The 27,657-nt window shown below is 35.4% G+C and overlaps 1 protein-coding gene across 1 annotated transcript; it reads right to left on the reverse strand.

Moving 5' to 3' along the window:
- Positions 1 to 10,657: 10,657 nt before the first annotated feature.
- LOC123661364 (phospholipid scramblase 1-like) lies at positions 10,658 to 18,705 on the reverse strand. The gene is made up of 5 exons (XM_045596631.1): positions 18,546 to 18,705; positions 16,936 to 17,135; positions 12,463 to 12,654; positions 11,477 to 11,617; positions 10,658 to 10,763 (listed from the first exon to the last, which is right to left on the reverse strand). Exons 1-5 carry the CDS (start codon positions 18,703 to 18,705, stop codon positions 10,740 to 10,742), a joined length of 717 nt encoding a protein of 238 aa, XP_045452587.1. The 3' UTR covers positions 10,658 to 10,739.
- Positions 18,706 to 27,657: the final 8,952 nt, after the last annotated feature.

Raw genomic sequence — 27,657 nt, forward strand, 5'->3', positions numbered from 1 at the left:
TATACACTCCATGTAAATAAAAGAGATGTTTCAACTAGTTTATCGTTGGACATTCACAGTGCTGGCTGGCGAGGAATCGTTTCACTGCTCGTAGTTTGTCTTTAATCGACAAAACATATGATAAAAGTACTACTCGCTCACCACTATGAAACCCTAAAACTCGCTTATAATCGAGCTTGCTAGCTTGTTTCCACATTCTAGCCCTACTTATCACACGTCCATCGTTGTCGGTTGAACAACTGCCTAATTATAGTGTAACATTACAAAACAAACATTTTAATCAACGATTGTAGACAATTGACGTGCCCCACGGTTTTATTTTAGTCTAGTCTATGCATATGTTTATAATTCCCACGACTGTATCTATTTTATTATTTTTTGGTTTTTAGTACATTAATTTATCTTAAACATTGCAATGTATGTTTAACATAAAACCGTTTAACTTAAAAAGTTTTTTTACCTATTTTTTTTAATATCATATCAAAAACCGACCGTTCCAGCGGGCATCGAACCTGCATCTCCGACTGACCGTGTCGGTGCTCTAGCCAATTAAGCTGTGAAACGATCTACTCGCTAGATCGAAATTTTTGATATATGATAATTTTTTATATTCGGTCTAAGCGACCTGTGGGTAGCACAAAAAAATCATACGAATTGGTCTAACATATCAAGCAATACTTTACTCAGTAGGTTTTGTGTTATGCCTGGATAAATTTACAATCAGACAGACACATAAAAAATATAAAAATAATATTTTTGGTTTCTATGAAGACTCTGTAAAGATCCTTCTTAAGAAAAACTTTATACAATAAAAAAAACTAAATATGTTTTTAAAAATATATGTATATATTGACTAGCCCGTTGGCGCAGTTTGTAGTGACCCTGCTTTCTGCTCCGAGGGTTGTGGGTTCGATTCCCACCCCGAGTCTGGGTGTAATATAAATATTTATTTATATATTTATATATGTATTATTTATAAGTATGTTTATCGAAAAAAAAAAAAATATGTAGCTATATACCAGTCGGCTGTAACCTATAACACAAGCATTAAGTTGCTTACTTTAGGAACAGACGACCGTGTGTGTATTGTGTATTTACATTTATTTATTTATTTATATTAAAGACATACACTAATATACGCGTATGATCTTGAAATCATTGCCTCATTTAAGTAAATTTAATAATATAATAATAATAGCCAAACAATTTCCAGTTACTTTTTAACCGACTTCCAAAAAAGGAGGAGGTTCTCAATTCGACTGGATTTTTTTTTTTTTATGTATGTTACATCAGAACTTTTGACTGGGTGGACCGATTTCGACAAATTTTGTTTTAATCGAAAGGTGGTGTGTGCCAATTGGTCCCATTTAAATTTATTTGAGATCTAACAACTACTTTTCGAGTTATATCTAATAATGCGTTTTTACTTGACGCTTTTTTCGTCGACCTACGTTGTATTATACCGCATAACTTTCTACTGGATGAACCGATTTTGATAATTCTTTTTTTGTTGGAAAGGAGATATCCCTAGTTTGGTACCGTGAAAAGAAAACCAGGATCTGATGATGGGATCCCAGAGAAATCGAGGGAAACTCTCGAAAATCCGTAATAACTTTTTACTGGGTGTATCGATTTTGATAATTTTTAATTTAATCGAAAGCTGGTGTTTATCATGTGGTCACATATAAATTTTATCGAGATCTAATAACTACTTTTTGAGTAATCTTTGATAACGCGTAGTTGCTTGACTATTTTTTCGTCCATCTACGTTGTATTACTTGTCGATGTAATTGAAGTCGGTTTTTTTTTTCGTTTGCGAGCAAACACAATTATTTGTACAAATTACCAAATGCCTCTGTTTGGGGACATCTGTGCGTATCGTTTGACTTAATATTGTTACTTATATTTTAACTAATTATTCTTGGGAATCTCGCGTTGAATATAATAACGTCTTGTTAAATTAGTTTTAGGAATCATCTTCTTTACAAAAAATTTGAAAAAAAAAAAACAAATGGGAACGCGACGAATTCCTCATCATTATCATCATTACAGCCTATACAGTCCACTGCTGGACATAGGCCTCCACAAGTTTACGCCAAAAATAACGTGAACTCATGTGTTTTGCCCATAGTCACCACGCTGGGCAGGCGGGTTGGTGACCGCAGTACTGGCTTTGTCGCACCGAAGACGCTGCTGCCCGTCTTCGGCCTGTGTATTTCAAAGCCAGCAGTTGGATGGTTATCCCGCCATCGGTCGGCTTCTTAAGTTCCAAGGTGGTTGTGGAACCTTGTTATCCCTTAGTCGCCTCTTACGACACCCACGGGAAGAGAGGGGCTGGCTAAATTCTTTAGTGCCGTAGCCACACAGCACCGAACCGACGAATTCCTAATCGTATTAAATTTTGTAATGAAATTAAAATAAATGTGATTGAGTCTTGAATCTTGATTTGAGTGTTTCTTGATTGAGAGTTCGCGGAATTTATTAAGTCAAAGTGTTATTCTATCACCCCAAAATGTATCGTTCATCTATCGCATGTCGCATGTCGCAAGTGTTCTGCGGCACTTGTGTGTTTGTGTTTTGATCTGTGTATTAATGTAAATATTTTCATTCACTTAAGTTTCACTTGCATCGTGGTTTCATAAAACCACAAAATCCTTTTTTGTATTTGAGATTTCTTCATTTTTATTTTAATAAAAAATAAGAATACACTACATTTAAACAGTTTTATCATTAAAATAAATTAATAACAAAAAAAAAGTTTTTTCAAGAACAATCTCTTGCTTAAATGCACTTGAAGAAAATACGAGCGTAACTTGTAGTCAAACCCATCATTGTACTAATTACGTTCACCACAGCCGATGGATCCAAAAAAAACCAGATACTTTTATAAAAATTTATTCATATAGTGAAATTACAATAAAACTTATTCTAGGTAACAATAGTGCTCGCTGCTAGAGGCTCTATATAATTGAATTATTATTTGTTAAAAATGTAAAAAAGTAAAATATGAGAATGCTGATAATGATCTTGATTGACGTCATATATTGCGGCGGCGATTCGTGGCGACGCGCGGTGTCGGTGATTCCCTTGTAGGCATTGTACGTAACATACTCGTATTGTAACAACTTTATGTGATAAACGCTTGTTAATAATAATAATAATTAATATTTACCATTCTTAAGACAAATTAACATTATTATTTATACATTACAAAAAAAAGCAATTTAAAAGGGGGGTGTAATAAAATAGAATCACCGAGCGACTCCGTGGCAAATTGTTGAACATTCGCCAAATTTCCGCAAAAAAAAAAACTTTATTATCTTGTTAATTCCACCTCCATAAATCTCGAAAACCTGCGGAAATGGGGGCGCCTTGGAAATAAATTAATTACTAGCGTACACGCGTCTTGTATCACGCTCCCAGCGACGGAACGCTTCGTAAGGCCCACTGCGAACTACGCGTGCCAAACGCCATTTGTACCTGAAGCGTAGACACTGTGCTTATGAATTGAACACAGTATTACACACACACACGCACGCACACACACACACACACACACACACACACACACACACACACACACATACACATCACACTACTGTATGGCTCACAAGGGTAAGGATGAAATGCTAATTTTTGTTACAAATTTTAAACAATTACTGTTGGCTATCCCTTCGGTAGGTACTTCTCATCGGAATTCCGAATCCAGTGGTGGCTTCCTTTAACTTTAATACAATATGTGCAATGATAATTTACGTGTACTTTTAAAGGATACTTGAATTATTTGATTCAATTTAAATAAAATACGCTCGGTCACAAAATGTACCCGTGATTAAAACGCGCAGTCTACGAACAACACGGAGACAGGTATTTAAAAAAGTTTATTATTTACGATGCGGTGAAAGTTATTATGGCTGTATGATGGATGCGGGATCACTGTTATGTTTTCTTTTTTATTTACATTTCTTATATTTACAATTTTACTCGGTAAAAAGATAATACAAAGTAAGTAGCTGTAAGATTCAAAGCAACTACATAGTTAAGCTAGAATATTATATTAATTATATACACGTATTAAAAGATATTTTTGTTCTTTCTTTGTGTAACTATTTTATCAAGGAAATATACATAATAACTTAATAAATAATCATAAAAACTTATTTATATTTCAATATTATTAATTAAATATTAATTAATTAATATTAATCATCATTACAACCTATACAGTCCACTGCTGGACATAGGCCTCCACAAGTTCACGCCAAAAATAACGTGAACTCATGTGTTTTGCCCATAGTCACCACGCTGGGCAGGCGGGTTGGTGACCGCAGTACGGGCTTTGTCGCACCGAAGACGCTGCTGCCCGTCTTCGGCCTGTGTATTTCAAAGCCAGCAGTTGGATGGTTATCCCGCCATCGGTCGGCTTCTTAAGTTCCAAGGTGGTTGTGGAACCTTGTTATCCCTTAGTCGCCTCTTACGACACCCACGGGAAGAGAGAGGGTGGCTAAATTCTTTAGTGCCGTAGCCACACAGCACAGTTTTATTAATAATAAAATAATAATATTAATTGATTACAGACTCTCCTGTTCATACTTAAACTCCCAGATCTAGGATATGCTATCACTAATGCTAGCTTTGTAGTAAGCGTTTTATAAAAATAATTGGAACCAAAGATCTAAATTTTTCACACAAAGCGCTACAAAGACAGAATTTTTCGTGTCTACTACATTTAAAATATAAATATGTGATTACTTTTATTTTGGAATATACTGCATAGGTCATTCTAGCTTATGCCAACAAAACCGCTAAACGGCTATTAAGAACGACATGATGTGAGATTTAGAAAGATTTTAACTGCTTGTATCGTCTGTTCGTGCACATGTACTCCGCATTCAAACTTTATCAAACGCTAGTAATGTTATTTTATATAATTAATAACAATCTTTGTTCTCAAACAAAATAAAACCTGACTTCAATTGACATCAACAAGTATTGTACAATACACATTATTTAGGATCATTCACAAATCACTCGTCAGATGTCGCTCTAATTTAAATAGCTCCACGCGACAAGCACCAGCGTTATAATAAAAAAAAAGAATTATCTAAATCGGATATTCAGTAACATTGAGAACAGAATAATTAATAATAATAATAATAATACACTTTATTGTACACCAATCACTCATCATCATCATCACTTCAGCCTATCGCAGTCCACTGCTGGACATAGGCCTCCCCAAGTTCGCGCCAGACATCCCGGTCTTCCGCAATCCTCATCCAGCCGACACCGGCAATCTTACGTATATCGTCGGTCCAACGGGCCGGAGGACGTCCCACACTGCATTTGCCAAGACGCGGTCTCCACTCTAGGACCCGTCTACTCCAACGGCCATCGGTCCTGCGACACAAATGACCAGCCCACTGCCACTTCAACTTGCTAATTCTGTAGGCTACGTCGGTTACTTTCGTTCTCTCGCGGATAGTCTCATTTCTAATCCTATCTTTAAGAGAAACCCCAAGCATAGCCCGTTCCATTGCACGTTGAGCGACCCTAAACTTGTGGACCAGTCCCTTCGTCAGTGTCCACGTCTCGGCTGCGTATGTTAACACAGGTACACCAAAAATAGAAATAATACATACCAAAGAAAGAAAAATAAAAACAATATATTAATTATCTATATTTATATAATTTATTATAATCACAATTCAGTACAATTGAAAATTAAAGGGTCTTTATTTGAAGTTGATTAAAAATAGAAAAAATATTATCAAATTAATTATTAATTAAATTTCATCAAGGAAAAATAATTATTCAGAGAACTTGTGCGGATTCTCGCTGAAGTTTTGATAACAATTAAAAGTTAGTTGTAGACATGCATTAATAACTGCAATTTTAACTTCGGAACCCCTTCGAGACTGAATCTTTTATGAAGTTTATGTTACACTAGCCTTAACCCGTTGCTTTGTGCACATTGTACAAATGCTCTTTGTAAAAATTTAACTAGATAAACTAAAATTTATACGTATCTAAAATATTTGTCACATTTTATTATTAATCTTTTTGGGTCTCGATGTTTCGTCACTATGTCATATTGCCAGTACACCCTTGACCAATATTTACTAATATTAAGGTATAAAGTTGAAAAGTTTGTGTGTTTGTTTAAACGAGCTACTCTCAGGAAGTAAAGATTCGAGTTTAAATTTTTATTTGTATTGGATAGCTCACATTTATTATCATATGCTATTTTTTCCTCGAATTAATGCGGCTGAAACCGCGGGGAGCAGCTAGTGGTAAATAAAATCAATAGTAAAATAGACCAATTCTATAGTGAAATATTCGTTTTACTTATAAATCTAATAGCTTAATATTTTACTACAATTAGTTGTACAGGATATTCGACTCCTAACTGCTTTCCTTCAAATGAGGGGTCTTGTAGGTGTTACAGATTACGTTCCACGTAAAAAAAAAAATCCTAGCTCTTTTTTTAAATTTGACTGTTTACATAGGCGAGCTACTTTGATAGACTCGTCTTGCATGATACCTTTCGTGAGCACGTAATTATACGACTTTATATGGAATGTTTTACTAACTGACGAAGCAAATAAAGAACTGCGTAGTGGAAACAATTCTTTTTCTCGTAGAAAGCTATATTTTGTAAACTATAGCCGTACTTACGCGCTCATGGGACGGTCCGATGGTATTTTAATGCCTACAATCACACTTCAGCCTATCGCAGTCCACTGCTGGACATAGGCTTCCATATCCGCGCCAAAATGGCGTGAACTCATGTGTGTTGTCCACAGTCACCACGCTGGGCAGGCGGGCTGGTGACCGCAGAACTGGCTTTGTCGCACCGAAAACGCTACTGCCCGGCTTCGGCCTGCCAATGCCTACAATACACACAATTAATGTTTCCTCAATGTCTCATGTACAGACAACAGGCGGTTACAATTTTATTATAATTATCTAGATCTGTTCGGTCCTACAATCTCGGACGCTAATTGAATTCTACTATTTAATTAACCATAGCATCCGTACTTGCATTTTAATTGTGTACCTACATAATTTAGTTCAGTAATATTCAATATTACCTTTACCTATTCTTCTGTTTCCTTTGTTCTTTGTGTGTTTTTATTGTTTACCTAATACTATTAAACGAGCAATTCTTTTATATATACATATACCTATAATCTGAATCTCGGAAACGGCTCCGACGATTTTCATGAAATTTAGTATGCAGGAGATTTCGGGGGCGATAAATCCATATAGCTAGGATTCATTTTTAGAAAATGTCGTTTATTCCCTGTTTTTGGCAATGAAAAAATGGCTGCAATATTGTTAGAACACGAAGGACGAAATTTCGCAAACATCAACAAAGTTGTAATAGCTCAGGTAAGAAATCGGCCGGTCGGGATCGACCGAGAAGAACGCGGTCTCCAGAACGATTATTTTTTTTTTTTTTTTATAATTACACTAATGATTTTTTATTTAAATAACCAGTTCATATTTTTTATTATTATGTCGGTAAAATCGGAAAATATTATTCACATTTTATCAATATGTAATTCGTTTTTAAATATGATTTCCAAAAAGACGATTTACTAAAAATACCGAGCTAAACTCGGTCACCCGGGTATTTTTTAAAGAGACAACGTATAACTATTATTATTTTTTTATATAACTAGGTCGTCAAACAAGCGTACGGTTCACCCGATAGTAAGCGATTACCGTAGCCTATCATTACAGCCTATACAGTCCACTGCTGGACATAGGCCTCCAGAAGTTTACGCCAAAAATAACGTGAACTCATGTGTTTTGCCCATAGTCACCACGCTGGGCAGGCGGGTTGGTGACCGCAGTACTGGCTTTGTCGCACCGAAGACACTGCTGCCCGTCTTCGGCCTGTGTATTTCAAAGCCAGCAGTTGGATGGTTATCCCACCACCGGTCGGCTGTTTAAGTTCCAAGGTGGTAGTGGAACTGTGTTATCCCTTAGTCGGCTCTTACGACACCCACGGGAAGAGAGGGGGTGGCTATATTCTTTAGTACCGTAGCCACATAGTACCGTACCGTAGCCTATAGACGCCTGCAATACTACAAGCATCACAAGCGCGTTGCCGACCCTATTCCCCAGGAGCTCTGGTCGCCTTACTCACCAACAGGAACACAACACTGCTTGAAAGCAGTATTATTTAGCTGTGATCTTCTGTAACGTCGAGGCCTCAGCCGGGCTACTCCAGATTATAAGCAGGAAATTTCCTACTCTGCCCTACCTCAGTTACCTCAGTTTTTATAAAGAATTTGAGTTGGTTTTAACATTAAAACTCCATACTAATGCTATATTGATGAAAAGTTTGTTTGTTTCTAACGCGCTAATCTCAAGAGGTACTGGTTCGACTTGAAAAATTATTTTTGTATTGAATAGGCCATTTACCGAGGAAGACTATAGGCTACTTTTTACCCGACTGCCAAGGGAGGGTTATGTTTTTCGCGCGTATCTTGTATGTATGTATGTATGTAATATTCTTTACTACCTCATATTTCCAGAACCACTAAACGGATTTACATAACTGAGGTATCGTTAGGTTCGTCTTTGCTGCCCAAGTGTTCTTAGATAGGTGACATTAAAAAAAATCAAACATGGCGGCTGTGCGAAGCCATTGTATTTAATGAAAAAAAAAATTTTTTTCTCGAATACTACAATATGGGTATCAAATTGAAGGGCACAATACAAGGATTTTAAAAAGGTATATCATGATTATTATTACCGTAATACTAAGACAGAAATACAATATTAAAGTTTAAAAAATGTGGACTTTGCTCTTTCGCACGCCTATGCCATGTCAAACTCACCTCCTAGGCGACGATCAACTTCGGGGTGTAGCTTTTCAAATAAAATACAATGGTTAAAAAAAACATACAATTAAAATTACAAATAAAAATTAATAAATGTCACATCAATTTACAATTACATTAATAAAATTAATAACAAATACATAATACCAAATACAAACAAATAATTTTAATAATAATTTCATTATATTAAAACTAATAGTTGTTGATTTAAGCAGTCACCTATTTGCTAAAGGTCAGGCTTACGTTGCTTTGAGCAGAGTGAGATCTTTCTCCGGGCTTGCTATCAGTTCTCTTGACCCTAAAAATTTACTTAATCAACCACATGATGTAAACTGTTTTAATTAATTGAACCGATTACGTAATTTGTCTGACTAAAAAGACATAAATAAAATAATAATTAAAAAAAAAACAAAAAACCCGCCTGCGTGAAGAACAACTAATAGAAAATCAACTGAAAAAGCTGGAACAAGATAAAAATTCAATATGCACACAAAGTCAGCGAAATAAATAGAAACAGTATCAAACATTTTTTGCTGTACATTTAAAATATATTAATAAGGTAGTCCTTCGAAACTTTATGCAACGTCATAGATAATATGCAGTCGGAGGCATGAAATTGAAGGATAAGTCAAATCATTCTCTCTTTGTGCATGTCTCCGACTGCATGTTATGTACGACGTTGCATAAAGTTTCGAAGGACTACCGTATTAATATATTTTAAATGTACAGCACAAAATGTTTGATACTGTTTCTATTTATTTCGCTGACTTTGTGTGCATATTGAATTTTTATCTTGTTCCAGCTTTTTCAGTTGATTTTCTATTAGTTGTTCTTCACGCAGGCGGGTTTTTTGTTTTTTTTTTTAATTATTATTTTATTACTCAATCGTGTGTGAAATCGCGGAGCAGAGCTAGTTTAATATAAGGGTCTGTTTACCCGGTACTGAGTCTTTGACATCTTATTAGACTCTAATTCAGGACATTTCTTGCTTGACTTAACAAGTTACGAACAGATTCATTCTACAGATAAGTTGGCTTGTAATTTATCAGCCGCATCAGATGACTGTTTGAGGCTTTGTTCGACAGATACTGATTATTTTTACCAAATATAAAAATAATGATTTAGTAATTTTGGGATGTGTTTTTTAAAAAATTCAAACTTCAAATAAATAAGTCAAGTTTTCAAAGTATTTTTGTTTCTTACATATGAACAGGCAATAAGAGAAAGACTGAGGTTGTGATTTTTTTTTTAAGAACACACATAATGACACATATTTTCTAGCCCTGTTTACTTCTTTTTTTTTCATCATAATATGACATCACATTATATTCAATGTTGTTACCGATGTTTATTCTTTTTTAACTATAAAATATTGACTACAATTTACAATGTTTTAGGACATAATTATAGCGATATTGATACATTTATTTATCATGATATTTGATCATGTTTTGCAATTACCTATTTTAAAGAAAAACATTACAAATTTTTATTTGTGCCATAAATAAATAACGCCACCTATTAAATTATTGCCAAACTACATTACGAAGTGCCTGTTCATATTTTAGCTACTCCGCGATAGATGGCGCTGCAAGTAATAACAAAAGTATTTTTAAACCAAAAGATTCCTTGGTTAATCGTATCAGAAGTTCAGAACTAGTCCAAATAAAAGGAATAATTAACAAACACTGCTTAATTCAATTTATTTAAAACATCATAATTTCATACATAGCTTCAATAATATTAATTAAAAATATTTTTATAAAACACGTAGACATAAAATTTAAAACAAAACACCTAAAATTAATTAAACAATTCTAATAAGTTACTCGTCATCTTCATAATAATAAAACAGCTTGATTTTTCATATTCAATTCGTCATCAGTTTTCATAAAATAGAAAATCCTGAAAAATAAGTTGAAAGTTGTTTTTTTTTAAATACAGTCGATATACATTATAACAGAACATTGGTTACCTAGTTATTATTTTAAATAAATTATCTTCAGGCGAGTATATAAATATACTGTATTAAAAATATTGGACCTACTCAAATTAATAATAGCAGCTATTCACGGCAATTCTAAATTGCTCATACAATTGACGCTTCAGTCTGTAATATCCCACTGCTGGGCGTAGCCCTCTTTCCCGATGTAGGGGACCGACAGCTTAGCGTGCTTTCCGAGGCACGGTGGGGAGATCCATAAGGGCTGCACTAGCACCCAAACCTCGGCAAACATCTTTATGGCCAATACAAATGTTTGTCATGTGCGGGGATCGAACACGCAACTGCCAGCGCAACAGCCACAAACGAGTGCTGTGACCGTTGCGCCAACGCAGCGGTGCTTAAAGACATAATATTTTTTTAAATTATATTTTGATAGGTTTCATCGTATTGTTTGATTTTCGATTTATATTATTGTATATTGTTTCTTTTACAATTGATTTTTTTTAATATGATTTATACTATTATTATTTCTTTGACTTAGGTATTTGTGTTTGTAACAAGGCTCTATAAGCTATAATTAAATACGTAAATCTATTAAGTCCCGTAGAATCAAAATCGTTATCTAAATTAAAATCAAAATTTAAATCGTTTGTGTTTTTTCAGCGATACTTACAATAAGAAAGCAAGTGCTGATAACAGCGGCCTTGTAGCGGACGTCGAGGTCGGCGGGAAAGCGCGCCGCGAACCTGTCGCGATCCGGCGCGCGCGTCCTCTTACTTATGTCGCCGATACGCTGTTTGTCCTTTGAGTACAGCTAATTAAAAAAATACGAATTAATATTACAAATATAGGATAGTTTTTAGGCCGTTTGGTAATAATTCGTTAGTAGTACGTAGCTCACGAACAACTAAAATACCTAACAAGGGCGTTGGTAACTGCTGTCAACAAAGCCTTTCTATAATTACCTTACTTACCAAAGGACCACAACATTACATATATATTTTGTTATATTACAGTACATCCTGATTTCTTATTACATAATGGACAGATTTATTAACAAATTGAAACAGCCAGAAACATGTAAATCTACAAAGGGCTTCTAAGGATTGTGTGGGATTTCTCATATTTAACTTATTTTAATGCTTTCTTTTGATGACTAGCTGTGCCCCGTGTCTTTCACCCCCATTAATTTGAGGGGAAAACCATACTAAAATATTATTATAGCTTTTACTTATGCGTGTCTTTAACTATCTGTATTCGAAACTCATTGCAACCATTTTGATAGTCCTGTTATAAGCAGGAGAAGAACAGACTTCCATTCATACATCCAGTCCCGCATTCGACAATCTTATTATAACTATACATACTTATATTTTAAATTGTGTTTAAATTTTTAAAGCAGTCAATAACAAAATACATTATCTTACTTTATTAAAATACTAGCAGTACCCCGCAGTTTCAGCCACCTAAATTTGAGAAAAAAATTTACTATAATAGTAAATTTGTTCATTATTCAATAAAATAGCCTATAGTCTTTCTCGGATTTACTCAGATTATCCCACACAAAAAGAATTTTTTAATTCGAACCAGTAGCACTTGCTGGATTTCGCGCTCTTAAACATTTCGCCTTTACAATATTAGTATAAGACAATTTCCTACCTCAAAGTTACACTCCGAAGATAAAGACACCGGCCCTTTGACCCTTATCACCAGTCGATCGTTTGCGTCGTTGATGGTCAGCACGGGTTTGAAGAAGGTGACCTCCTTCCTCACTACCGCGGCCGCCTGCCCACATACTGACACGTCCATCTTATCTTGAGCCACCGTGTAGGGACGACGAATCTTTATCACCTGAAATATAATAATGCTGCTAATATTTTTTTATTTAGGTAGGTAGTAATAATACTTTTACTATAAGATGTGGCGTGTTTCGGAGAAGGTTTATGATATATTCGTCATCATCATCATCACCATCATTTCAGCCTATTGCAGTCCACTGGCACACAGGCCTCCACAAGTTCGCGCCAAAAAATGGCGTGAACTCGTGTGTTGCCCATAGTCAGCACGCTGGGCAGGCGGGCTGGTGACCGCAGGGCTGGCTTTGTCGCACCGAATACGCCGCTGCCCGTCTTCGGCCTGTGTATTTCAAAGCCAGCAGTTGGATGGTTATCCCGCTATCAGTCGGCTTTTTAAGTTCCAAGGTGGTAGTGAAACTGTGTTATTTCTTAGTCGCCTATTACGACAGCCACGGGAAGAGAGGCAGTGGCTATATTCTTTCATGCCGTAGCCACACAGCTTTGATTGTTATGGTATGTTGATGATCACTTATCGTGTATAAAATATGTACAGGCAGAGGTCACTAGTTTATAAAAAATTTACATTTTAATATTCAATCCAGAGTGTGCAAGACTATACTCGTAGCTAAATTACAAAATAATCAGTTCCTTTACCGTGCATATTTGTTATAATGTAATTTTGTAATAAATTTCAAAGTTTAGTTATAAATATTTATATCTAGGTTAGGTATTTCTTTGTTTCGTCAAAAGTTTTGTTTTAACGAAAAAAAACGAACACTCTTCTTAGTCTTTATAGCATAAGCCTTTGTCATTTTATTGTAAAGAGATCGACGTGTTCGTAGAAGAAAACAAATCCTGTCTTTACGTTGTTTATTATCATTTCTATTTGGGGTTTTTTGGTGCTGTAAAAGAACAGTTTGAAGAATAAAATTCTGACGAACCTTATCTGGGAATATTAAGGACGCTTAATACGTCGTATAAGCAGGGCCGGATTTAGAGGTCTTGAGACTTTGGGGTAACGAAGTTGATGCCCTTTGGCCCCAAATTATTTTTTAAATAAAATCGTTGGAAAAGTGATTGGTCGAAATGTGACTAACATTACACCCTATATGCAACCTAAAATAGTAATAGAATAGTTTTGGCTTTCTATCAAGCAACCACTTTGTTAACAGATTACTTATTCGCTTCAGCCTGTAATATCCCACTACTGGGCATAGGTCTCTTTCCCCATGTAGGAGAAGGATCAGAGCTTAATCCACCACGCTGCTCCAATGCGGGTTGGCAGATATATTCCCTACTATGAGTAACGATCGCTATCAGGTGTACATGATAACAATCGGGACCGACGGCTTAACGTGCTCTACGAGGCACGGTGGGGAGACCCACAAGGACTGCACAAAAGATTACTTATACTCTTCTGATATTACAAGTGCGAAAACTCGAGATGATGAATAGATAGTAATAATAAATAATAAAGTTTAATTTTTGTCCCGAAATTTCCGCAGGATCGGAAATAGCACGGGTGAAGCCGCGTGGACCCAGCTAGTAAATAAATAAATACACGCCTCCCGCCTATGAACCCCACTAGGATAGAAATTAAAGTACTTGTAGCTGCGTGCATTTATATATGTAAAGTAAATTTTCTTACAGGTGTTTTTTTCAGGTTTTTTTTTCTTCCTACGCCCGTGCGTACATTTGCAGTGTATCTACATGGGTATATTAGACTTGGACAAAGTAAGCTTATCAGCTAGTACCGGAAAAGGCTAATGTCATCATATTCACTTTCTATTTTCATGGCTTTGACTAAAAGTCTCATGGACTTCGAAGGCTTCGAGGCCTTGTCAAACAAAGAAACACGACAATTGTTTACATAAGCTAAACACACTTAATGGGACACGTAGCGTATGAAATTACATCTTTCCCTATTTGCGCAAAAGTGGAAAAAACTCAGGATATCGCTATCATCAAAGCCAAGGTTTGTTTAAATGACTGGTAAGAAAAAAACATAGAGGCATTTATCCGCACATGTGGCTAGCATCCCCTGAAGCATTTCTACGTTAGGCTACTATCCGCCACAGTAGGCAAGTACCCCTTTTTTAGAGGTCGAAAACAGGATTTACTCATAACTAATATAACTTGCTGTTAAAATGCTGTGGTTACGGCATCAAAGAATATAGCCAAGAAGGTGCTTTTGAAGGCTATTTGAATAAAGTTTCTTTTGATTTTATCTACGTACTGTGCTCGAAGTCCTGTTTAGGGTGGGCAATTCTTATCGCTAGCTATTTTACTGAAAATAAATGTCTTTATGACATTCTACGCTATATATTAAGCTGCGTGGCTACGGTAGTAAGGAATATAACCACCCCCTCTCTTCCCGTGGGTGTCATAAGAGGCGACTAAGGGATAACACAGTTCCACTACTACCTTGGAACTTAAAAAGCCGACCGATGACGGGATAACCATCCAACTGCTGGCTTTGAAATACTCAGGCCGAAGACGGGCAGCAGCGTCTTCGGTGCGACAAAGCCAGCCCTGCGTGGTGACTATGGGCAAAACACATAAGTTCAAGCCATTTTTGGCGTGAACTTGTGGAGGCCTATGTCCAGTAGTGGACTTCGCCTTTCGTAGGCTGCTGTGATGATGATGATAACTGTGATGAATATAACTTACATTTAAAAAAACGGGCTATTATAGAAGATCAGTGATCTATGTTTTGATATATACTTTAAATATAATAATAATAAGTACTTTACTTTAATAATATAGCTTTTTTTGAAAAGTGGCGCTAAAATCCGACTTGTACCCTCCTGAACCGATATAAATGCAAGAGTCAATTTATCTTTTGAATCTAGACTCTTTTAGTATTAACTAGCTGACCCAATTGTTTTGCCATATATTTTATTAACTCCCTTAACAAATCAAATTGAGAATCTCCTTCTTTTTTGAAGTCGGTTAAAAATTAAGTAATAGCGTAGTAAAATTAGTGGCGTTTATATGAAATATTAAAATTTTTTGCCGTAAAATAAACATTAGATGGATATAGTTGTAATAGGGCTGCCATCTTTTTAGTTTTCCCGAGTAGTTTGGTGATTATTTAAACCACACAAAGTGAGAGAGGAAGCTTTCCTTCCCGTCTTGGGGTTCTCTGGAGTAAAAAATAAGTTCCAAAATGAAAGTCATCGTAATATGAAAAAAATATATTTTTCATAATTTTTATTGACAATTTCATTTATGACTAAATTTCGATATTGCTGCAACTGTCTAGTACAGTTTTGAAAAATTATTGAAGGTAATAAAACATTTGAGTTTTTTTTTTCTTTTAGTAACATTAACCGGAATCTCGGAAGTTTTTATCCGGCTTCGGTAATCAAGGTGATGCCAGCCCTAGTCTAATGTAACGTAGTGTAGCACGCGAGAAAGCTACGAACCCTTGATATTATGATTATCGCAATAACACCCCTAATGGAAATTAAAACTTATGTATTTCGTTATTGACCTTTCAACTTTTGACCTTGAGCAATCCAATATTTTTTCCAAATCAATGATCGTTTAGAAAGCTTTTACTAACTAAGAAATATGGAATAAAATGAAAATTTTCGTTATATTTATTTTCAAACTCACTGCTTACCTTATGGTAAGAAGTTACCGTGTCTTACAGACGCTTTCCACAGCAGAAACATCGCTACCGCGTAGCCGACCCAGCACCTGACCCTCACCAGGAGCTCTGGTCACCTTACTCACCACAGGAACACAGCATTAAGAGCAGTATTATTTAGCTGTGATCTTCTGTAAGGTCGAGGTTCCCCAGTCAAGCTGCTCCATATTTTTGCGCAGGATATTTCCCCCTGTACCCCAATTCAGTTTCTAGCACATATAGCTAATATAATTTATTATTTATGTACTGATGTAATTTGGTTTCGATGGACATGGTTGCATTTAGCATTGATCGCAACTCTTGGGAAGACCTAGGCTCGAACCGCAATGAGTGGCGGAAGGCCGTCTTCACGGGTTGCAAAACCCGTGATAGCACCTGGTTCGAAGACCTGGCTCAAAAGCGTGCCAAGAGACACAATCGCGAGGGGGCTCCTCCACCGATGAGTCCCCAATACGCGTGTCCAAAGTGTGGACGAATGTGTCGTTCACGGATTGGCTTATTCAGCCACGCACGGCGTTGTCGCATAAATAACACAGAAACCGTTTAAATCATCTGTCAAGATGTTACAGGCCTTATGATGATGATGATGATGTAATTTGAACAGTACCGACATTTGAAGCAGTTATAGTACTCACGGATATAGTTCACCTATGAGTTAACAATATTATAGATAACAATTACCTCTTTGTCATTAGTATCAAACACGTCGATCTCAAAAGACCTACTCTTGCCCCCAAGCACGTTGTTCAGGAAGCCGGAATCCTCCTTCGCGTAGAGGATCACCTCTCCCTCCGTCGTCAGCACCACATACTTGTTGTTCACGTAGCTCCCCGACTTCTCTCGTATCAGCACTTTATCCAGGGTCTTCAAGAGCTCGATACCTAGAAATCAGGTGAGTTGGTTATAAAAATATATAAGCCAGCGAGTAGATTTAACTTATGGCCCGAGTTGATAATTTCGGGAGTTTGTTCTTATCCGAGTCTTTAACTATCTATACATATTCGAAACTCAATGCAACCATTTTGATAGTCCTATCACAAGCAGGAGATTTTTTTTTTTATATCACTAGTTCGGCAAACAAGCGTACGGCTCACCTGATAGTAAGAGATTACCGCAGCTTATAGACGCCTGCAATACCAGAAGCATCGCAAGCGCGTTGCCGACCGAATCCCCAGTAGCTCTGGTCACCTTACTCATCAACAGGAACACAATACTGCTTGAAAACAGTATTATTTAGCTGTGATCTTCTGTAAGGTCGAGGTACTTCCCCAGTCGGGCTGCTCCATATTTTGAGCAAGAAATTCCTGCTGTGCCCTAGCTCAGTTGAAGACTAACAAACATCCATTCATACATCCAGTCCCGCATTCAATTTGCATCAACCTTACAATTTTTGAAATTGAGTTTTAGTTCTTAAAACAGACAATAACAAAATACATATATACATTATCTTACTTTATTGAAATACTAGGTGTGATAAACGCTTCACACTCAACGGGCATCAGTACAATTTCCTCCCTTGTCGGGGGTCCAGAAACCCACTCAAGACACAAGTACAAACGCCCAGATCACGACAAACATCTATATGACCACACAAATGTCTGTTATGAGCGGGGATCAAACCCGCGACCGCCACCGCAACAGCCAGTGCTTATGACGGCTTACAACTCGTTGTACTATATTAGTAATTTTTTTCATTATTTAATTTCATAGCCTATACATAGCCTATACATAGCCTTCCTTTGTAAATTGACTATCCAACACAAAAATAGTTTTTCAATTTGAACCAGTTGTTACTGAAATTCGAGCGTTTAACAAAACAAATTCTTCAGCTTTATTAGTACAGATGTTTCGGAAATCCCGACTTTAATATACTAACGATAACTGACAGTAACGACTCCTGTTTTGCAATGACTGAGATATCCAACGACATTCCGGTGAAGAACGTAGTGCGTTGGCGCGTAAATCACTGTCAAACAAATAATTGAGCAATTCGCCTTCATTAACTTATAAATAACATGTTGTTTTAGATACTTCGTAGTTTCTGTATTTCTATAATTAGTTTTATAATGCTAATTTTGTTTTTTATATTCTTACAGTTTTTCTTTGTCTATTTTATTTCTTATTTAGTACGTAACTCTGCCTATAAACATATATAAATGATATTAAAATTTAAATAAGCTTGCAATGGACAGTGACTTAGCGAGCTTAACTCGCGCCCGTGTCACAACACCTTTTTATCCCCCCCATTCGAAAACAATATAATGTGTCCTGCAATTTTTTGTTTTGCAGACATTTGGCATCCTTTTGTGAGTGGCGCCCGGGGTTTGATGCCCCCCTGCCACCCTCGATACGCCGCTGGTAATGGAGTTGTACTTCGATGTTTGATGTTGAATTCTCTCGGACTCCGAAGTGCTCTTTTGATGCCCAATATGACTTAATACTTTTAGACATAACTGTGAATTTTTTAATGATGTATTTCACTTGAAATGGGATGCATATCTAATTTATATCTAAACTAAGTCACCCTTACGTTTACACCTGTATTGACATTTATAGCTTTTAGATGTAATTACGCTGTTTTAGTTGTGGTCTACTGCTTTAGTAACCATTCTTAAATAAGTATTCTCTTAATAGTATGTAAAATTATTTTTGATGTCGTATTGGTACAGTGGTCACAGCCGCTGACGCGCTAGCTGTCGCTATTTCGATCCCAGTATATACAAAATATTTGTATAGACCGCAAAATATTTCTTATTTTCGTTTGTGATTATGTTGTGCGTTGTTGTTATCTATTATTTATTTCTATTATATATTTAAGAAAGAAAATAAAATCTTTTACAAACTGCTAAAAACTACATATTAAGTGATTCATAATCCAAACTTCAACATCACTTGCAATTAGCGTGGGTTCGCTAAAACATTTGCAAAACATAAACAGTAACAAAGCATTGCACTCGCTTATTATATAAACCACATCAAGTACATTAACTGAAACCACACACGCTCCGACTGTCGAACGTTTGAAGCGGTGTTGAAAAATCACCTCATTTTCAATTTCCGTTTCATAGTTATTAGTTCAGTGAAAAATAAACGAGCGCTCGGAATAATGGTCGTGATGTGTGTGGGCCACTTTACGATGCTTCTGTTTTTGTTTGGTAAATAAATTTGTATTTTGACTAGCCTGCTGGCGCAGTTTGTAGAATTCATTGCTTGCAGATTTCAGTGAGTTTAATATTCGTTTTTTTTTTTTACAGTTTTGTTTTATTTTAATAAGTTATAAAAGGGATGCTACTTATAACATAGGGGTTAAGTTACCTGTCTTAGAAACAAACATGTTTGTACGTTAGACATTAATTATGTCAACATTTCTTTACAAATAAAAATTATTAACTCTAATAAATTCAATTGATATTAGTTTACTTAGATTTTGTTAATGATTTTTTTTTTTTAAGATTACTCAGACAGATTTTCATGACGTAAAATGCATAAGGGATTTTTGTTACGAATATTCACGATCGTCAGCTGCTACTCCGCTGCTACTCCGACCCGTTCGTTACATTTTCATTATATGTAATGATAATGAAATAGGTAACCTTTTCAGATTTTATCGCGGAATATTAACTCTTTTAGATGCCTGACGTTTCGGATACTTTACGGCAACCATGGTCACGGGAGGACTGAGTTGTCAGACGTCCTAACGTTACAAAATTGTATTATTATTATTATTATCAAACAATGAAAAAAATCAGCTAGCTGTAAGTCAAAGGAAAAGTCGTAAGATGATAAGATATAGTAGGTGATAAATGCTCCTGCGTTACACCTTCAAGGTACCAGCTGACAAATTTTCTACCGAGATACAGCCAGCTGACATTAATTTTGATTCATGGTAGCATATAAACTACCAGGTAAATTCTTAGTTGAGGGAAAATCATTGAAAAAAAACTTTTTTCCATGTTCAAGCGGCCAACTGACATATAATCCACCATGTTTTGGTCAGCTGACATTATTTTTCCTTCAAGATAAACTCAAGGTAAACTCTAATCCAACAAATTTTAAGGTAGGCGGAAATTACCAAAAAATTGCCATGCCATTTTTTCATCCACCCACAGAGTCGCAGCTGAAATTCGCGAATATGTATAACAAAAATCCCTTATGTATTTACAAAGTTTCAATTGGGAGGGAATGATTGACCGAATTCGTACCTGGCTCCCGGACCATACAAGGAGGTTCAGCGTAACAGATCGTATAATCAGTGTTTTGTAGAACTTTTTTGTCCCCACGAGCAATAATTTCATGTACATATATAATTATATTATTAAAACATTAATATATCTGTACTTTATGAAAGTATCGAATGGAATACAATACACGGTACACTGGATACACTTCACACTAAATTTTAAAGCTTGTTTTTCCCTTTTTAGCTGTCATTTGTCGCAGTCGGGTTGTTTTTTTTTTTTGATAATTAATTTTTATAACAGAATTTTTAGTTTATCATTACTAAATAAGCACCTTTCCGGAACCTAAGTTTATTTTCTAAGCAAAGCAATGCGGAGAGTACTGATGCTTACTGAGTTGAGTTTCCGTAGACATTAGGGCTCTTTACTCTCACATACACGTGTGACTCGGATTCGAATCCTAATCGAGATAGTTAATATATATATATATATATATTTTTTAATTATAATATATATATTTTTATTATAATTTCACACTCTTTGTCACTGTCAGTTTTCAGTGACAGCGTAAGACATAAAAATATGGATGACTTTTTTAACTCAAAAGTTGATCTCTAGATAGTCACATTGGACTTAAGGGTAACAAATTAACAATATTCATATATATTTCTGAAATCAGGTAATAAAAGTCCTCTCTTGATACGCTTGTAAAAAAAAATTAATCTTTGAATTATGGAGTTCAAGAACTGCCATTTTAATTTTTTAACCGACTTCCAAAAAAGGAGGAGGTTCTCAATTCGACTGTATTTTTTTTTTTTTTTTTTTTTATGTATGTTACATCAGAACTTTTGACTCGGTGGAGCGATTTCGACAAATTTTCTTTTAATCTAAAGGTGGTGTGTGCCAATTGGTCCCATTTAAATTTATTTGAGATCTAACAACTACTTTTCGAGCTATATCTAATAATGCGTTTTTACTTGACGCTTTTTTCGTCGACCTACGTTGTATTATACCGCATAACTTTCTACTGGATGTACGGATTTTGATAATTCTTTTTTTGTTGGAAAGGAGATATCCCAAGTTTAGTACCATGATAAGGAAACCAGGATCTGATGATGGGATCCCGGAGAAATCGAGGGAACTTCTTGAAAATCCGCAATAACTTTTTATTAGGTTTACCGATTTTAATGATTTTTAATTTAATCGAAAGCCGAAGTTTATCATGTGGTTACATTTAAATTTCATCGAGATCTGATTACTACTTTTTGAGTAATCTTTGATAATGCGTTGTTTGATAACGTGTTGTTGTTGCGTGTTTTGATAATGTTGTTGTTGCTTGACTATTTTTTCGTCGATCTACGTTGTATTACTTGTCGATGTAATTGAAGTCGGTTTTTTTTTTCGTTTGCGAGCAAACACAATTATTTTTATATGTACCCAGTGTCACTCGGGCCATCCAGACGAATATAGCTACACCTCAAACTTTAAAATCCTTCAAGCCGCTTAAGCTGTAGTGGAAAACATAGAAATCTACATACGTACATACCTACATACGAAGGTAATTAAATACACTCGAAAAACATTACCCTCCTACTGCAGTCGGGTAAAAAGAGTAAATTGGTTTGTCTGTTTGTAATACAGGAGGCTATTATATTAATTTTAAAATTTATTGATCTAAAAGTTATATCTAAAAGGCACATCATTCATCATCACCATTTCAGCCTATCGCAGTCCACTGCTGGACATAGGCCTCCACAAGTTCGCGCCAAAAATGGCGTGAACTCATGTGTTTTGCCCATAGTCACCACGCTGGGCAGGCGGGCTGGTACCGTGGCTAGCTTTGTCGCACCGAAGACGCTGCTGCCCGTCTTCGGCCTGTGTATTTCAAAGCCAGCAGTTGGATGGTTATCACGCCATCTGTCGGCTTTATAAGTTCCAAGGTGGTAATGGAACTGTGTTATCCCTTAGTCGCCTCTTACGACACCCGCGGGAAGAGAGGGGGTGGCTATATTCTTTATTGCCGTAGCCACACAGCTTAGCTCTAGAAGGTACATTAGGTATAAAATATGTAGGTAAACATGCGGGAGAAACAAAGCGGGAAGAACTGGAAAGGATATCCAGTGAGTGAAGTAAAAAAATATAAATAATAATATTAAACTATGTATTTTTTTAAATAAGTATACTTTACCTGTTAATAGCTGTTCTGTCTCCATTGTAACTTTAACGTCCTTTATATTGTAATACTTAAGCACTCTCACTTGAACATTTATTTACATAACACATAATTGAATTATAATTTTATACACGAACGTAGACATTTAAATTACTACATGTAGTATAACAATACTTTTTTTTACACGGCTGACTGTAGATCAAATATAAATGAGCCAATAGCAGTTATATTTTATTTTTAGGTTAAGATTTGTATATCCGCCAACCCGCAGTATCGCAGCGTGGTGGATTAAGCTACCCTTACCGACTACCGACTAATATCCCTTACGCTTACGGGCGAAGGAAGTCAAAGAAGCCCAGCAATGGGATTTTATAGACTGAATCAATCAAGATATTAACCAAACAACGTAGAAAAACAGTTATTTAATACTAATTAAAACAATTTTGAAATATATAGAAAAGAAAGAATATTTAAATATTTAGATAATAAAATGGTCTGAGAAAATAAATTTCAAAATATCTTCAGCTAACGCGTTTCGTTTTAAGTAAATAATCATAGCTTATTTAATTATTTATTTAAATGTTGTAAACATGCCATCGTAACGCAGTTGTTGTTATTTTAATTCAGTTATAAGTTTTACTAGATGCATAATATATTTGTTCAATATTTTTAGTCTAAAGTAAACTCGGACGAGGTCGACATAATACTTATTATCTACCAATATCGAAAAAATTAAAAATGTTATCATTAAATAGTATAAAACAAAGTCGCTTCCTGCTGTCTATAGTCTTAGATCTTGCAACGAATTTTGATGCGGTTTTCTTTAGTAAATCGAGTGATTCCAGAGGAAGGTTTATATATATAATAAATCCATAATATAGTAGACGCTGATAGATTTTGCAACCGTGCGAAGCTGGCGCCGGTCGCTAGTCAAAATATAAAGCTGAAATAGTCGGAGAGCGATTTAAAAATTTATATAATTTTGGTTGTCAATCTGTTGTTTTATTTTATTATAATTATAGGTTTATGTTGCAGTTTCCTAACGACCTATATCCCAATAAAAATAAAAAAATTACTGCGCCATCCCTAAAAATATATATGAAATAAATAAGCTATATTTGTGTTCGTACAAATATTTATTTCCGGTCTGGTTGTTAGTCCTTGTGGGTCTCCCCGTTGTGTCCCGGTTGTTATCATGTACACCTGATAGCGATCGTTCCTCATAATAAGGAATATACCCGCAAACCCGCATTGGAGCAGAATGTGGTAGATTAAGCTCTTATCCTTCTCCTAAATGGGGAAAAAGGCCTATGCCGAGCAGTGGGACATAACAGGCTGAAGCTAGCTTTAAATAATGCTATGTAGCCTACCCAAATTTGCAATGAAGTATAAAAATAATGAATGATAATTAATTTCATTTACTTAACACTGCTGTATAGATACAAACACACACATTTACATTTTTAATTAAATGATTTTTTTAAGATACACTTACTATAAGATAAAGATACGTATGTAGTGATCCGTTTATTATTATTTTTTAATATAATTTAAACAATTGTAATTTTTTTTTTTTCAAAAATTATAATAATTATTTACGCGAAAAATCATAGCACTCATTGACACAAGCGCTATATAGAAACACGGGAAACAAAGTTATAGCAAAATGTCTGCCTCCATCCGATATTCCGAGAGCGATCTTATCTTAAATTTTAGAAGCTCATTATTATTTCACAATGACAAAGTACGAGTATATACATACAAGAACAATCGCCTGTAACTGCCAAGTTAATCTATACTAATAAAGTATTACTATACACTGTGTAATAAATGGTAAACCGTTTTTTTTTTTGTTCGGTTATAATGTGAAAACTACTGAACCGATCGGAATAATACTTCTTCCATAGATGCAGCGTGTTTTGGAGAAGGTTTTAGTTATAATATGTTGCTGATTACTTATCGTGTAAAAAAATATGGAAGGACAGAGGTCGCTAGAATTAATACATTAACAAAAAGCACGTGTACTAAATTAATTTTACGAAATATTTTTTCAAATTCTTCTGATCATAGTAAACGTATAGTAACATTCTGAAACTGACAGGTTTATATTCGAAATTTATGTAACGCATAACTTTAACCAAATCAAATTAATACAAAAAAATTCCGAAACAAACCGTAAAACACTCACAAACCGATCTCTACTACTTCAAATTAAATATTATAACTTTAAATAAAATTTATTTAATTCAACATTCGATGAATTTTATTTGACGAAAATTTTAAGGCGATCGCGTAGTACAGTACGCACTTGGCGGCGTTGCGTTGGGTACTGAACTACTGAGACTTCGAAAGGAAGGTACGGTCAGCTGAAAACTGAATTAACCCTCTTATCAAATACTGTGTTACTAATATATATAATTGTAATGAGATTTTAAACGCACTAAAATTAAAAAGGTTTTTATTAAATAACGCTACTAATTTTATATAATTTTATAATTAACTGAGGTAGGGCACAGCAGGAATTTCCTACTCAAAATATGGAGCAGCCCGACTGGGGTAGTACCTCGACCTTACAGAAGATCACAGCAAAATAATACTGTTTTCAAGCAGTATTGTGTTCCTGTTGGTGAGTAAGGTGACCAGAGCTCCTGGGGGGATTGGGGATTGGGTCGGTAACGCGCTTGCGATGCTTCTGGTGTTGCAGGCGTCTATAAGCTACGGTAATCGCTTACCACCAGGTGAGCCGTACGCTTGTTTGCCGACCTAGTGACATAAAAAAAAAACTCTTCGTTAGCACTATTAAACCGTCTTCTTAAACTTTTTTTAATTACTTATAAGTACGATTCAGCCTGTAACATCCCACAGCTTGGAATAGGCCTCTTTCTCCACGTAGGAATTAAGTGTATATTCTTATAATAATGTTGTTTTAAAGCTACCATCGATTAGGCACTTAGATTGCTGTTGAGAAGGATTAGCAGAACTCAACAGTTATTCATAAAACAACCATCAATGTTGTATTCTAATCTCAGAACAGCAAAATTAGACGTGACTACAGTAAGTTACAAAAAAAATACATTAGTGAACAAATACAATATTAAGTAAGTAAATATACCATAAATGTGTGTAAAAGACTACACTTGTTAAAGTTTTAATTTTTTTTTTCTGGATGTCCTAATTTATTTTTGCCTTTGCTTGTCAATTATGAACCTGATTTTTTTGACTTGTTTAAAAAAAAATAAGTTATTTTTATTTATCTTTAGTTATTTGAATTGTCATTGTTGTTTTCGTTGGTGTTCTTTTTCAACATTTTTAGAAATACGTCTGACTATGAATGTAGTGTTGCTTATAAATAGAGCAGCAATTAATAATGAAACAAATGTACGTATATTATTGATAATAATTTTATTCTATGCTTTGTTAATAACCATTATTATTTATAAATTACAAGACCTAACATGTTTCGAAGTTACTAAAGAGTATACCGTTTATGTACCTATCACGAATTCCTCAAGTCTTTGGCAGTTTTCTACCTGGTCTAAATTATTTATATTTGATATTTTTTGCTGAACAAAATATTAATAATAAATTGACTAGTCGTTATGATGCGAACGGTACCGTGTTGACATAAGCTCTGTGAAAGGGGTGTATTTATGGTAGCGACATAGTAAAAAGTATATAACTATGTGAATACTTCGTGCTGACGCCCTACCCTCGACGAAGGGTTGGTTTACAGTATAATTGATATATTTGATAATTACAGGGGAATGGTCTTGCCATTAATAAATAATAATATGATTCTCAAAGATGAAATTTTTTTACAAAATATTTTTTATTATCAGCCTTTTCTCTCAAGTTCGGGCTTGGAATTTAAATTAAGGTGTCACCATAATTATTATTATTATCATAATATCAATTCTAGACGGGGTATTTATTAAAATAAACATACATTAAGTAAATTAAGCTTCTAAAACCAACATGTAACAGATTTTAGTAATTTCGTACAGTTTTTTCAGACAAACAATTTTTTTTATGGATATAAAATAATTAAACATTAGATTTTCTGAAGACATTGGTTGATTACTATTGGTGATTAAATGAATCCCTTTTTCCCATGGTCACGCTATAACTTGAAAATTAGTTTACCGATTTCATTCATCTATTATTTTTAGTATCTACTTACACCAGTAGTAGAGGCCTATGGAATGTAACGGAAGACGAAATAATAATTATAGTTTCGTGACTGACATAATGGCGCAGTGGAGGGCATGCAATATGAAAACGGATACACCGAAGTTGTAGACTTGTAGCCCGACACAGCGCTCTTAGTCCTAAGCCGAGGTGCGATTTCACTAGGAGACACCCTTAGGTCGAACTGACATCCCGAGCCGTCCTAAAGAGCTCCCCATTTTCTTTAACGGCTGGGTCGCAGTAACCGCCACCCTAACCTGTGACGCTATCAAGGCCATCAGCACTAGACACTCCGAAAAATAAAAAAGTTGTGAGCTAGTTCTTAATAAAATTAGCAGTGTTGTCGACAAGTTGAGCTGAATTGTGTGTGTAATGAGATAATAGTGGTGTTGAGCTGATTAATATATTTTATTTTTATGATAAAAAAGTGTTTTACTTTACATTAATGAAACATTAAGATACACTAATAAAATTCAAAAAACAGTAATTTTTTATTAATTAAGACGTTCAAAAATACAAAAATAATAATGTTTCCCCTTTATAATACTAGCCTGAAATCATTTAATATCGAATATCCCTTTTTTTTTACCCAGAGGAAATCCCAAACGGATGCCTACAGCCCGGGGGAGCTGGAGGGTATGTCCGAGTCGCACGGACTAAAACCTCTGGGGTGTTCCTTCGACACGCCTGGACGGAATCACAGGGACACAGTTGCACTTCCGCGATACCGCTAGCGGTTGCCTTTCAAGCTCGACGCGATTCGTAACTCCTGAGAGGCTCCCTCGAACACTAAGGTCGCCTCCCTCCTCAGGATCGTGCAATAAGGACGATAAATACCCCGATCTATCGCCCACTGGTCCGGCG

This window comes from Melitaea cinxia, chromosome 1, assembly GCF_905220565.1.
Source record: "Melitaea cinxia chromosome 1, ilMelCinx1.1, whole genome shotgun sequence".
Taxonomy (NCBI): Eukaryota; Metazoa; Arthropoda; class Insecta; order Lepidoptera; family Nymphalidae; genus Melitaea; species Melitaea cinxia.